General features: G+C 38.0%; 1 protein-coding gene across 1 annotated transcript in view; it reads right to left on the bottom strand.

The window, feature by feature from the left end:
* Positions 1–6,758: 6,758 nt before the first annotated feature.
* The window catches only part of camsap2a (calmodulin regulated spectrin-associated protein family, member 2a), a 39,024-nt gene continuing 30,026 nt past the window's right edge, over positions 6,759–15,756 (bottom strand). The window contains exons 7-17 of the mRNA XM_081384381.1: positions 13,850–13,940; positions 13,660–13,756; positions 13,507–13,544; positions 13,344–13,413; positions 11,228–13,253; positions 10,317–10,453; positions 10,008–10,228; positions 9,517–9,607; positions 8,622–8,740; positions 8,014–8,132; positions 6,759–7,935 (exon numbers count right to left, since the gene is read on the bottom strand). Of these exons, the coding sequence (XP_081240507.1) occupies positions 7,630–7,935; positions 8,014–8,132; positions 8,622–8,740; positions 9,517–9,607; positions 10,008–10,228; positions 10,317–10,453; positions 11,228–13,253; positions 13,344–13,413; positions 13,507–13,544; positions 13,660–13,756; positions 13,850–13,940 (3,315 nt within the window). The 3' untranslated portion in view covers positions 6,759–7,629. The remainder of the gene's footprint in view (positions 7,936–8,013; positions 8,133–8,621; positions 8,741–9,516; positions 9,608–10,007; positions 10,229–10,316; positions 10,454–11,227; positions 13,254–13,343; positions 13,414–13,506; positions 13,545–13,659; positions 13,757–13,849; positions 13,941–15,756) is intronic.

The following is a 15,756-nucleotide window of genomic DNA, read 5'->3' on the forward strand; positions in this document are numbered from 1 at the left end:
AAGTCAGAGCAGGACTTGAGACGCTGTTGAGTTTACCTCAGTGTTTAATGTGTGAGGTGTGTACACTCAAAAATAGGTTCTTTATCTGCAGTTGGTTCCCTGAAGAACCTTTAACATCCATGGAAACTTTCCATTCCACAAAAGGTTCTTTATAGTGGAAAATATACTTTTTTTAGAACTGTTCACTGAAAGGTTCTTTGGGGAACCAGACATGGTTCTTCTAATCTATGGCATTGCTGGAGAAAAAAAACCCTTTTGGAACCTTTATTTTTAAGAGCCACACTTAAAATGTGTATTTCATGCATTAGATCACAAAATAGGAAGAAAAAAATGCTTATTTTTGAAATGACATTTGTGATTTGTGTTCATGTATTAAGTCAGTTCTTCTAAAGTTATCACTGTCAGATTAAGCAAAGGTGAATTTCATCACATTGAATAGCCTATGCTTTTTACAACCACACTTTCATCCTCATTATGAACAACCTATTTTGTTTTATCATGTAAAACGGTTTAGATGTGTGCTTGTGTTATCGTTCTTTAAAATGAATGACACTTAGTTTGATACTAGTATCTAATCCAATGCCATTTAGACTTTTTATGTGTAACTTTTGGGTAACACTTTAGTTTAGGGTCCAACTCCCACTTCTTAGCATGCATATTACTAGGATACTGGCTGTTTATTAGCACTTATAAAGCACATATTAATGCCTTATTCTGCATGACCATATTCTACATCCCTTAATCCAACCAATACCTAAACTTGACGACTACCTTACTAACTATTAATAAGCAGCCTAATACGGAGTTTATTGAGACAAAAGTCAAGTTAATAGTTTGTTAATAGTGAGAATTGGACCCTAATCTAAAGTGTGACCCTGTTTTCCTGAACTTTTCTTCATCAATAATACATAGTCTAGGTAAATTGTTGTCAAAGGTAAGCTAGTACACATGGATTCACTAAACACTATGAAGAAGCGCACCTTTACAGAAAGACTAGCGCCTAATTAAGCATTTAAGTCTTTCATTCTACTAAATTAGCCTAAACAAATATTATTACAGCATAAATCAACTCACCAGATATGCTCTTGAATGGCTGAATAATTTGTCGCTCATGTGTGTTCACTCCGAGTGAGTCTGACTGTGTGTGTGTGCGTGACCCAACACCTGTTGGGACACCGTCACATCCTGCTCATGAATCACCAGTCTGTCAATGCTTGATGATTGTGAGATTATCAGATATTCTAGTATGGATGATGAGCAGTGTACTTATGCTGTCTTCGCTTGCAATCGGAATGATCACAACAACGAATTTTCTTGTAAGAAATTAGGACACGAACTTGTCAAGTTAATCTCTGGAAACTCGGAGAAAATGTTGATACCCGAGTTTCCGAGTTGGGCGTGTCATATAAACTTTGAGGGAGAACGATTGCTGAAACTGGTACTTTACTTTATTAGTTTATTCCACAATAGCTACTAATTATTTTCGTTAAAGTAGTCTAATGCATATTTACATACAGAAATAACCATTTGAATCATATAGCCTTCATACACTGCAAATATTGCCTGCATTTGAGGCCAGGGGCGGGTCTACGTGGTGGACAGGGGGGGCACCGGCCCCCCCTGAAATTCGATTGGCCACCCCAGGTGCCCCCCCCCCCCTATAGATGTCTTGTGATTGGTTCATTTTACAGCCAATCAGTTTATAGACTCTACTGAAGTTCGCGATTCAAAGAAGTGCAGCCGCGCCAGAGAAACAACGGTCGTCGCGGACTTGGACTTTTACTTTATCAATCAAGAGTGTGAAGTCAAGACACCAAACAGAGCTGCCAGTCACCACCGAAACAGAAGTTTTAGTTCCAGAAGTTCCAGCTGTTTTAGTTGAGGTCTGCCTTCTTTCTTTTTCGACTGTTTTCCTCTCTTTCTGCTAGAGCTGCCAACTCTCACGCATTCACCGTGAGACACACGCAATTTATTACGAAATTCAAACAATAAATACCGTTTTGGCGCTTGTAAATGTGACGTGACAGATCCCTAGCGCACGTGAACCGATCATCTCTACTATGAATGAATGAACACTGAAAGATACAGTACAACTTACCGAAATGTATATTCCTCATACAAAATATCGATCAATCAGTGTTTTTCATCAGCGTGAAGAGGTCAATAACATAGTTGGAGAACAATTATGTCACATTTACCTCAGGAAAGCCATTTAATGAACATAATATAGGCTATAGCACATAGTTGGCAAGAAAAAATAGCTATAGAGAGTATTTAGCTAAATATGTGTTCTATATTACATATTTGTTATATTTTTACTTGTATCATTAAATAAAGTTGTTATTATAATAAAAAAATGCATTATATTTAACCTTAAATAATAGCCTACTACCAGCTGACAGGGCTCTCTGTATGTTTACAGCATTAGGTGAGTAGTTTTTTTCTTGAGAAAAAATAATGTAGCCTACCTAATATTTATCCAAATGAGTCAATATTAAATCAAATCACAATAATTGAATTGAAATAATAAAAAAGCGTAGCTTAGCCTACTAGTAATTGAACCATGTAAACATTGTAACATGTTGTCACTAAACCTAATAAAATTCAGTTTAGTTACTAAAATGTTAGTGACAATCACAATGCACTTATTGTGTAATAAGTGTATTGTTTACCCCCCCCCCCCCCCACACACACTCCAAGCTAAACTCAAAAGTTGGCAGCTATTATTGTTTCTAAACTAAAGACTGTTCTTTAATATATTAGCAGAGCACAATGTAATGGTTCCATATTTTATTTTTAAACAGTGGTGTTTTCATTTGAAGTGTTACAGTGCTAAAACTTTAACTCTGTGTTACTCAGCTTTTTTGTAAATTAATATGAAAGAAATGTTGAATGAAACACTATGATGTTTTGGCCAAACCATTTGAATTATTTATTTATTTATTTATTATTTGAAAGAGATTGTGAATAAAACTACTGTATATTGTAATGGCCAAACTACTTATTAAAAGAAAATAATTGACATCGTTTCTGCTTCTGGGGTTTTAAAATTGCTCATTATTAAAATTGCTTTTATTTTATAAACTTGTTAGTTTTATGGAAACACTAAAAATAATAAACACTGGCTCTCAAATTTAACTTAATGGATATATACAGGGATGACAAAAAACTAAATTAATCAAAAATATGCTTTATTACTACATGTGTTTACAAGTAACTTTATTCAAGTAAAAAAAAAACATAATAATATCAATAGGATTTACGTAATATACTGTAGAATTTAGCTTTTTTTTTTTGGTCACTGGCGGCCACCCCGTTTGGAGGCAGTGCTCCAGCATGGCCCCCCCACTGAAAATGCTCTAGACACGCCCCTGTTTGAGGCTGAGCGCGTTGAATGTTTGTCAGCAACGAATGGGACGCTAAATGAACCCGTTTACGCATAGAGGTCACTACAGTAGACACCTATTCAAAAAGTCATTTTGCGTATGCATGGGTTTTGATTGCCCTGTTGCACATAACCACTAATGCGTTATTCCTATACACTGCCAAAAGTGGCGACTGGCCATCCATCTATCATAGGAGACTCTTTCTGGTAAAAATAAAAAAATGCTGTAACATCAAGTTGCATCTTATAAGTCATATCATTGTTCAATTTTCAAGTATTTATTTTAGATTGGGAGGAAATTCTGATTAATCATCATGTATCACTTGCTATATTTTAGCTACACATCATACTATTACTATGACTGTTGTTTTTGACTTCTTCATACTTCATCTGCAGTAACTTTTTTGGTTGTAAATAAATGTATTTGTGTTATTAGAATGTAATTTGCAGCTACATCAAATAAGTAATCTGATTACGTAATGCATGTTACTTTTAACGCTTTACCACTTGTAACATCAAAAAGTAATCTGATTATGTAATGCATGTTACTTGTAATATGTTGCTTGTTACATCAAAAATGTAATTTGATTATGTTATGCATGTTACTTTTAATGCATTACTACTTGTAACATCAAAAAGTAATCTGATTATGTAATGCATGTTATTTGTAACGCATTGCTCGTTACATCAACAAATTAATCTGATTATGTAATGCATGTGATTTGTAATGCATTGCTTGTTACATCAAAAAGTAATCTGATTACATTATGCATGTTACTTTTAATGCGTTACTACTCGTAACATCAAAAAAGTAATCTGATTATGTAATGCATGTTATTTGTAACTCGTTACATCAACAAATTAATCTGATTATGTAATGCATGTTATTTGTAACTCGTTACATCAACAAATTAATCTGATTATGTAATTCATGTTTTTTGTAACTCGTTACATCAACAAATTAATCTGATTATGTAATGCATGTTATTTGTAACTCGTTACATCAACAAAGTACGGTAATCTGATTATGTAATTCATGTTATTTGTTACTCGTTACATCAACAAATTAATCTGATTATGTAATACATGTTATTTGTAACTCGTTACATCAACAAAGTAATCTGATTATGTAATGCATGTTATTTGTTTCTCATTACATCAACAAATTAATCTGATTATGTAATGCATGTGATTTGTAATGCATTGCTTGTTACATCAAAAAGTAATCTGATTACATTATGCATGTTACTTTTAATACGTTACTACTCGTAACATCAAAAAAGTAATCTGATTATGTAATGCATGTTATTTGTTACTCGTTACATAAACAAATTAATCTGATTATGTAATGCATGTGATTTGTAATGCATTGCTTGTTACATCAAAAAGTCATGATTACATTATGCATGTTACTTTTAATACGTTACTACTCGTAACATCAAAAAAGTAATCTGATTATGTTATGCATGTGATTTGTAATGCATTGCTTGTTACATCAAAAAGTCATGTCATTACATTATGCATGTTACTTTTAATACGTTACTACTCGTAACATCAAAAAAGTAATCTGATTATGTAATGCATGTTATTTGTTACTCGTTACATCAACAAATTAATCTGATTATGTAATGCATGTTATTTGTTACTCGTTACATCAACAAATTAATCTGATTATGTAATGCATGTGATTTGTAACTTGTTACATCAACAAATTAATCTGATTATGTAATGCATGTGATTTGTAATGCATTGCTTGTTACATCAAAAAGTAATCTGATTACATTATGCATGTTACTTTTAATGCGTTACTACTCACAACATCAAAAAAAATCTGATTTTGTAATGCATGTTACTTGTAATGTCATACTTGTTACATCAACATTAATGCATTAAGTGTTAAATGTTCAAGAAAACGTACTAAAAATGTACGTTACCTCCAAAAACAACACAAAATTTACCTTTGTTTACGTCAACACTTTTCGAATGGACTTGCAGGATTTTTTTTTTTTGACATTTTCGCTTGACAGGAAATATGGTCATGAATATTCAAGAGTGATTCTTTAATTAGAGGCACTTTTGAGTACTAGAAACCTTTAATTATTAAAATAATTTCTTGTATCATTATTCTTGCACTTACTAGCCTACTATATAATACTAGCGCTTAAGTGTGCATTACAACGATTTTAGTATGCATGTTAATATACAATGTTAAAGAACAATCAGCAAGCTGCAAATGAGGCCATGCGAAATTTATTGAATGCAAAGAACATGTTATTTGAACAATATGACAGCACAGCGCCTGAAAGAAAATAAAAGAGAGACGTGCTGGAGAGATCAGAGAACACACACTGTACAGTTTTCTACCGTGCTCATTTACAGTTAAATAACCCCCGTTTGTGGCCCGAAATGGCCAAATAATAATTCCATTTCCAGTAGTACCTTTTCTATCGGATTAAAGATGGCGTCCTAACAGGCTACTCTGAATTAAAGGCTGTGCGCATTATTTCCATTCCAAACACAGACACGTCACTCAAACTACTCAGTAGATGTTTGTATGTGAGAACAGGTGTGCATGGTTATGTTTCAAGAGTCAAGCACCAAAAATAATGACAATTTTTACAATTCCTACTCAAACAAAAGGAAGGCTGTTGTTTTTCAATCAGGCAACAAAAGCCTCTACCCGTATACAGCCACATTTTGCCTTTTGACGATTGAAGATGCGGTCACATTTAGCTATCCTTGTTCGACAAATTTTCTCTGTAGAAATCGTGTCATTTTAATAGGTATTTGCACGATTGGTAATTTCGCAAAGATGCCCGCATGCAGAGATGCTCACGCAAATTCGCCGCTTTGACCAACAGAAAGCTGCTTGGTTTGAAAGCGACACCGTTGTGAGCTGTGCATCATGCATCACTACACTATTGACAATGGACATTTTTTTTTGCCCGAGAAATTTTACAGAATTTTACATAAATTAATATTGGACAAGCTAATATGATCGCACCTTACGGGGGAATCCTAACAGACTGAGATTCATAACATTTTAAAATGCCACACAGACTCCAGGTGTACAAAATGTGGCATGTTTTGACCTCTTCAACAAGTCAAAAAATTACTTATTTGAAATAATTTACCACTCAAATGATTTAGTCCTCAGTCACAAAACATGGAAATGTCTCCAACAATCCGGTAAAATATCATTTGGTAAACTGCTTTTAATAGTTCTGCGTGACCCAGGACAGGGAAAAATTTTCAGATCAGTCACCACAAGCATACATAACAGTACAAAAGTATTTTGAAAATGGTTATTACTCCAGCATATCTTAATCCATGGAAATATCGTTGAAACAATTCAGTCCACCATAATCCGCCTGATTTTTTAATCGCATCAACAATAAAAAAAAATGATACAACAGAAAGTTTTGGATTGAACCCCTAGTCTTATTTAAGACCTTTTATGAAATATAAATATTGATTAAATTGATCATTATGCTGAACATTTCCTTCAGTCGGTCACCCCCCAAATATATATATATATATATATAAAAGCAAATACACCTACAGGAACCAAATGAAATGAATTCACAATCCTGCTGTGAATCAATGCCATCAGATAATGTTGAAAAACCCATCAAAAGTGGGTTCGGCCTGCAAACAATACCACTCACTGCACATTAGCACACTGGTTAATGAATACTAGATATGACAGGATTCCCTTGCAGTACTAAACTGTAATAATCACAAGCTACGCATGTGAGAACCTTTCCATAAGCAGCCGTACAATCATATCAGGACAGTCGTAAAAAATAAATCAAATAAAAACAAGATTAAAATATAGACAAAAAAGGCCACACGTCAACATATGTGCGAGATTTCTGTACAAACTAAGAACATTCAGTGCTTTAGTGTACCAAATTAAAATAACAGGTCATCCTTTTCATTATTTTGGCACATTTAAATAAAAACGACACGTACACGGTGCAGTAAAACAGCTTGAATCAGAAAGTCTTGGGTGTTAGACACATGAGTTTGATCCATTTGCCACCCCGTAGAGTTATACATTCCAGTTGTGCATAATTTTCGCAAACTTGTGAGTCCGAACTGACGGAAGAGTGTAAAAAGTGTTGTAAGATTCGAATATGTACAAACAAGTGCATTGAGATCTTATGTTTCGTGGTCCAGGCTGGGCCAGTTTGTTTTTGTTGCCGTTTGTGGAGCCTGTGTACATCCGACGTGGAGAGACACTAGGACTTTACGGCCGCTACTTTCTTCGGTGTTCCTGGTTTTTTGGTCTGCCACAGGTGGCTGTGGATCGTGATGGCGTCGACACTTGCAGACATGGTCTTGGCTGGAATTTGGCTGAACTGCTTCCTGTCCGAGTTATACTTGTAGAGGCCGTCGATCATCTTGCGCGAGATGCTTTTAGGACCGATGCCGGCCAACTTGTTGATTTCCTCCATCTCGGGGCAGTACGTGTAGAGAGAGCGAAACTGGCAGCCAGAATCCCGGAACAGGACCAGGAAGTTGTTGGCCCCCGACTTCTCCATTTCCTTGAGAAAACAAACAAATATAATGAATAAATCTTAAAATATAATATAAATGTAATGAAAACGAACAGACATGCTTACCTCCAAAATCTTGTTTTTCTGTCCCTCATTGACTTTGCCAGCCAAACAGCAATGTGCCAAAGCATTCTGAATTATATGCTTATTTGACTTTGCGCTGGGCTCTTTATATAATTTAGGACCTGCAGCAAAAATATAGAGGGTGCATTATGCAATGTCATTATGCAAGTTATTGTACCATCTGAGTCTGCTGTTGACCCTCCAGTCCTCTAGATGGAGCCATCACCCGTAGTTCTGAGCATGTTTTATACAGAATGTAAGAAATTGCATACTTCCTTACTATATAGCTGGCAAAAAACAGTATGTGACAAAGTATATCCAAATTTACAGTACTCATAAAAGAGTTGGGAAAAATACTATATATATATATATATATATATATATATATATATATATACACTATACATTCATACTATATAGAACATACTTTTTTAGTGGTTGTGAAGTAATTAATTATTCAAAAATAGTACCTCCTCAAAAGAATATGCGATTTCGGATGCAGCCTAAATGTTTGGTCATTTAGAAAAGCTTAGATGTTGAACTAGCAGAACTATTATACCATAGCTCCCTCTAGTGGACTGGAGGTGGAGCTGCAGCTTTAGTATTTTAACCTGTATATTCCGTGTTGGATGTCAGTGAGGATGTGGTGGAACCATTCTCCCAGTCTTTCTCTCCGTTACGACTGCTGGAGCGAGTGGGCGACAGGCACCCGTCTGCTGAATCAGGCCTACTGGGATGACATGATAAACTGAGTCCTGCAAACTGCAACTCTGCTGATGCACCTACTAACAACTCCTGCTCTCATGCAAAATCAGGCAGTGAGGTCTTAGTGACTGAATTAATCATAACATTGTGTTTTTATCTTATGTATTTATTTATATTTCATTGTCATAAGCATCAAATGAAACAACAAACATAAAATACTAAAAGGTGACGTATTTCCGAAAGCAACCGAATATTAAATGTACAGTAAGATCATGAACATGTATTATTTTTAGATAGAATTACTAAAGCCTCTATATAAGTCTCTTGCAAAAGTGTGAAGTGCAGATCTTTATTGTAGTGTTTTTGTGGTTTCATTGCCATTCAATGCCAAGTGTGAGGCTTAGTGACCTTCAACCAATGCTTGTTTAATAATGACAAAATAAAACAAAAAAGCTGTGATGGGTGAACTATAATAGCCATCTTTATTTTTCAAAGACTGGGGATCATTCCTTGTGTTTCTGCCAAGCTCATAGCAAAACAGGATGTTCTTCAAGAACAGAAGATGAATGCATAAAGAGTCTTATCCAGCCAAGACTGACCTTCTATTTCTCACACGAGGAGAGCTCAAAAAGAAGAAAAGACTGCCAGATGCTAAGCTATAGCTTCTAAGAAGCAAGAACATTCAAGAATACGAAGGAAAAATACAGAGAATTCAAAGGATACTGGGTTAGTATTGTGCAATAAAGGAAACAAGGAAATAAACATTTTCTCATTCTGTTGACTGCTTAAAGCGCCTCTTACCTGGGTGTTTTCTTATCCGAGCTGACACTGTCATTATCTCCAAGAGACGCCAGAGACAGGCTGGACACTGAAAAAACACGAGGTCGTGAACCTGGATGCAACAGAAAACGGGACAGGTCCCACAGTTACACAAGACAACAGCAAGCCCGCCAAACTTTGTGTTACCCTCATAACAGTACAGCTCTCTGTAATGATGTTGCTAAATGGCCTCTCCAACTCCTTCAAACGGTCTAAACAAAAAGAGTTTATATATATTGTATTCATGAAGGAGCTGAAACTTTTGAAACAAAAAAATTTGAAAGAATGCTTAAATCACTCAACCACTTAGTTACATTAGTTAGAAAATGATTAAATTGGTTAGAATAGATATTTAGAGCAAGTGTTATAGCACGAGTTAGAAGAGGGATGCAGTGAGCTGGACAGGGAAAGGCTGAGAGTAGCACAAAGCATACAGTGCCGAGCTTCGCCAGTAGGGGGCGCTCGCCCTTTACCTGCCGTGGCCCTGACAGGAGTCCTGGGGGACTCCATCACATCTCTGTGGATGGACTTGGGCCTTGGTTTCCTCTGCTTGGCCCCCGCAGGCCGTGGTTTGACAAGCGTGTCCATGTCCTCCATAAGTTTCAGCTGTTTTCTCCTCAGGTACTCCTGCTTGATAAATTCCCGCCGGGCTTTGTCTTCTTCCTTCTTTGTGCGGTCTTCCTCTGCTTTCAACCTATGGAAAAAGACAGATATTTGATTTAAGAATCAGGGGGAGAAGTTTAGTCTTGGTGATTGACAGATAGGCTGGCTCTGGCTGTTACCTGGCCTCCTCTTTCTTTTGCTCAAGCTCCACCTCCAGCTGTTGTTTCCTTTGCTGGCTCTCCCGTTCTCTTCTCAGCCTTTTCTCCAGAAGTGCGGCTCGTTTCACGGCCATGCTGTCCTCTCCTTTCATGTCATCCTGAAAAAATAAACACATTATCAAGAATCTCTGTTAATATTTTTTTATGTTCAGGTTTTTCCAAGTATCTGAAGGTAGTATACTGATGTTGATATGGCCAGTCTGAATAAACCAGATATACGCTACACTGCTCAGACTCCCTGCAGAATGCTAACATCATAAAATAAATGATTTATTTCCCTCCGTTTCTTGACCTAGATCCAACAGCTGCGTTTTCCAGTGATCTGTCCCAAGCTAACCTCCTTCTGCGACTGTACACACTAAGAACATTTCAGATATTAGTCACACCACAGCATTTTCCCAAACTAAAGCTATGGTAATACGCCATTTCGGGTACTAACTATGGCCTTTAATAGCTAAAACAACACGATTTTTTAAAGTTTCTTTATAAAATGTGACTGGTGCTTGCCACCACAATGCTAAAGTCTTCTGGATAGTTGTTAGGGTATTGTTAGCTGATTGATAAGGTGTCCTGTAATGTTTTAGCCCATTGTTAGGTGGTTGCTTAATGGTGCAGGACATATCCTACCCCAAAGTCTAGAAAAGCGATATCCTCAACAAACATAATTTGAAGCATCATTCATGTTTTTTTTAGCCCAAATGGTGTTAGACAAGATACGCACTTAAGTTTAAAACTTTAACTCACGTTCTAATCACTAACAGTAAGCAATAGTAATAGTGACGTTCACCACTAAGTATTCACAACATGTGGTACTGGAGGATTTAATTTCCAAGCTTTCTTTATCTACAGGATCCTTTGACATTTAAATCTACCTTGAAGAAGAATCCACGGCACATTTTCTGCTCATCGTCCTGATTCTCCCCTGAAGTCTCCTTTTCACCTTCCTCTTCTAATGCTTGTCCATCCAGGGGCTTGAGAACAGACAGTGGAACCTCAATCAAATTTTTGTTGGTCTGATGGGCAATGTCAAATGGCTCAGTGGGAGTGACAATAACGGTCTCCATTACGATCTGCGACAAGACTTCTGACACACTAGATTCCATTGCTGGTTTAAACTCATCTGTTGACTTCTTCAGATATTCCCTTTCTTCAGTTGGTTTGTTCTCCCCTCCCTTATCTTCTGGCTCTTTAGCACTCAAGTCAGTGTCTTCGGTTACTGCCTGTTGGGTTTCTTTGGTTGGGGAGGTGTTAGTACTATAAGAACATTCAATAGACAATGACTCAAGGCCTTGTTCAATGTCCTTGTCTGTGGTTTCAGCTCCTGATGGTGGTTTCTTCGCACTTCCCAAATAAGTAAACGAGCAGGACATGGGCTGAGAAGGGGAGAACCTTCTGAGGCGTGGGATGCTGTCCACTGACTGTGGAACGTTTAAGACTCGGTTGAAGGGAGTGATCTTTAGTTCATTGGGTCTGGGTGTCCTTGGCGTCTTGGAATGGAAAGAAGCGGACTTCCTCTTAAGGTTTGTAGGGGAACGGTGTGTAGCTCTAGGGGAATCTGCGGGTGAGGGAGACCCAGAAGAGCGCGCCCCACTCCCTCTGAGCTCTCGTACCTGCTTTTGTGGCGAAGGTTGAGGTGGTAAAACAACCCATGCCTGTTGCTCTCGCATCTGCATAATTACCTCCTGCTGCTGGGCCAGTCGCTGCATCTCAGTCTGCAAGAAGCTCAAGGACGAATTGAGCTTATCAATGGAGCGCGTATATTCCATCAGGTCCGCCTCGCATGTGCCATCCTCACCCGCAGACTTCTGCGGAGACTTGTCAGGTTGGGGTGTCTCCGCCGGCGTCTTTCTTCCCTCTGAGCTGGGAGTGTTCTCCTGGGATGGTGAGGTGCCATCTACTCCTTTCCTCTTGACAACTGTGAGGAAAGCACTGCGTCCCATCTTTTGACGGTGTCGGGTAAAGGCCGCCTCCACTTTCTTCTTCTGGGCTTCAATGGCCCGACGCTTCTCCTCAAGTCTCATGCGCAGTTGCACCATTTCTGCAGCCATGGTCTGGGCTGGGTCCTTGGACGGCTGATGTGCAGGGCTGATATCGGGCGAAGGGGCCCAGGAGACAGAGTGAGGAATGCCGAGATCTGAACCATCTGGTGTTGTGCCTTGGGAAGCACCACCTTTGCCCTCCCCGTTTGGATTCAGTTTACGGAATTTCTGCTCAGCAAAGCTGGTCATCTTAATCCCAGGTGTAAAAGCAGGGGTTGGGATACTTCCGGCAGGGGATTTGGCGCTAAGGCTGCTGGGACATGGGCTAATAGAGCCTTGGCTATGGCAAGCTTTTGCCTCAAAGTCTTGATCTGTGTCAAGCTCCATGCTGACAGTACAATCCCTAAGCGATGAGTCCTCATCCAATGTCTCTTGGATGTCCTCCGTCCGCACATGGATGCCGGTGTCTACTTCAGTGGTGGATGAGCTAGCAACCCCTTTGAATGATTCTGAAACTGAGTCTAGCTCACCATCCTTTGCTTTGGGGTTTGGTTCACTTTTACTCTGCAGGTGAAGAAAGAAGCCCTCACCGGCCGCATGGGCCCTGGGGCTCTGTGATTGCTTCTCTGAGTTGTGGATGATTTCAAGGGCCTCTTCGATGCTAGGTGGCCCTGAGCCATTTAGACGGTTGTTATGATTTCCTGACTGGCTGTCAGGACAGCCTTCTTCCTCAATGCCCATGTTCTTGCCATTGATAGGCTGAAAGGACAGGTTTCTCTTGATGCCCCTTGTTCCATGGGGCATCTTGAAACCAAAACCTTCAGTGCTGGCAGACCGAGTCATTCCTCGGCCAGTTGGTGTTTGATTGGTGCACTCTTTATCAAATGGGATTTCAAAGGACACACCCTGAGCAGCAGACCTGCAGAAAGAAGACAGGATAGTATCCAATGGCGTGTAGTTTTACACTCTATGGCTTAAAGTCTCAATAATGAGATGAAATTGCACTTACTTTTTCTCCTTGGGCCAAGTACCCATGAAGCTGTCCACAAATGACATTGATGTTGATCGCCTGATCTCACCTGTATAACACACATATATAACTTATAAAGCACTGGGTGCATTTAGTACTTATATTTTGTCATAAAACGCTTTTTTAGACTTCTGAACTTTACCTGAGCCTGAAGTCTGTGGTTGAGGTCGGAGGGGGAGACTTAACATAAAAAATAAAAAAATAGAAATATCAATGTAATTTTACATTTCAATATCTACAAACAAAGTAAAAAGCAGGAGGGGTAATTTTTCCATTAAAGATATTTTTTATATACCTTGGTCTGTCTGGACTAGGAGGTCTTTCCATGAAACTTCGCTTTGTGACTTTTGAGATGGGCACAGACGGCAGATTTTTCAGTGAAGGGGCTGGTGCTATAAATCACATGACAAATGTGTCAGTATCCAAATGTAATATGACAAATATGTAATATTTCTGTGAAAAACATTGTTATAAGATTAGCTTACCTTCAGTGTCCAACACCTGAGGTTCAACAAATGGCGGCTTAACAACCTCAAACCACCAGAAGAGCTCAGCCATGAACACAAGATAATTGTTCTGGTAAAAAATAAACAACAATAGCTTTATTATTTCATATAATAACAAGAAGAACTTTGCAAGGGGTCCCCTGAAATTATACGCTTGTATGAAACTAGTACATGCAATATTCCTCCTCTCCCACAAGATGTCTCTGCATTTCTCTAAATCCTGTTAATTCATGAACAGACACCACTTGGAGACAAGAACGTCCTTTTCCTTCAAATTTTATTTAATTGTATTGCTTATATATAAGTAATGTTAAGGAATTACATAATGTATGCTTTATTTTTGCTTAATAGTAAATTCTATTCATCTAATAGCACAATCTTTTTGTTATGACCAACATCTTTACGCCAAGACTACAGAATTCATGACCTTGAATTCATCGAGGGTACCTGACATGATGAAAAATGCCTCTGATACACTATTCCCACTCAGCAGAAATTGTACCTAGCAGTTAAAAGGCACAGGGTAACAGCAGCAATTATCTGACGCCACTCCCAGAAGACATTACCTCAGCATTTTAATTGACTTTCAACAAAGAGTCCTTGCTCTCTTTATAGGCTTGATTAGCACTAAACCACATCTATTCCATATAACCAAATGATTAAAGCAATCCAAGGCATCATTTGTTAACTGCCTTTAAAAATACAATAAAATTAATGTCACTTGCTAACAAATTAACAAAAACAACGCCACCCATTGTCAAATTATTCAAATATCCTCTATAGTGAAATTTATATATTCTCTCACACACAACCTCATTGATTTTATGCATTGCCATGAAACATCATCTACCAGCACTATTGGCAATAACTAACTAAATAAGTAAAGGGGTCCACTGGTAACATTTGTATGGAGAGGTTGAAAGAGTGTCCGCGTGTCCGTACCCAGATGGTATTTGGCACACGCGTCCTCTCCCCAATCTGCCTGTCCACCTACTTATTCACACACAAAGTGTGAACATATTATTAGAAGGCTTATCTATTGTTTTACGGGACGTAAATGTTGCTTTCAATTAGGGAGGCCGATTTAAAGTGTTAATTTAGTACAATTAATTGTTAAAAAATAATATGTAAAAACCTGTAAAAACATATGTAATATGTTATTTCTTAATAACGGAATGGAAAATAATCTTTAGTGCGGTCAATCAATTAAAAATGCTAATACTTATAATAATATAAATGTTTTGATGTAATTAAAATATTTAATTAGAAATATACATATAACAACTTTTACTCTACAGTTGAGAGGATAAAGAAATGAATGCGATCAGGTCACAATACATTCCAGATTCAAACCGGCATCTTCTGCAGGAGCGCTACATGAAGCACACGTGCAAACCGCACTGAACATTTCAACAAAAGGAAGCAGCTGGGATTAGAGTACTGACAGAAACTGGGTCAAGGTTACAGCTCAGTGACCTGCTCTCAATTCCACTCACATCTCTGAGATTCAGCTCTGAAGTCTGGCACTGTATCAGACGCTGATCATGTCCTCTAAACAGAGGCTGTTGGGTGCAAATAAAACCCAACACAGTGTGAGATTTTGCTACCATTTGTGGAACTACGGTTTAAACAAAAACCAGGTGGGACGTTGATTCCAGTTGCATTGCTCTCTGTTTAGGAGTTCCTAACTTCTTTATGGTTTAGTAAGTGTGGCGAGGTTTACAAATCCAAATGACTGCCTTACCAAAAAGTGCCAGACTATATCTCATCATTCTCTTTCAATACCCACAACCGTTTCATCTTATGGATTTCAACACTACCGGCAGAAAAATCATACATTTTTAATGCAAAAAAACCCAAAGGCTTCTCAGTATCCACGACTGAAA

This window comes from Scardinius erythrophthalmus, assembly GCF_964197995.2.
Source record: "Scardinius erythrophthalmus genome assembly, chromosome: 14".
In the NCBI taxonomy this organism is placed as follows: Eukaryota; Metazoa; Chordata; class Actinopteri; order Cypriniformes; family Leuciscidae; genus Scardinius; species Scardinius erythrophthalmus.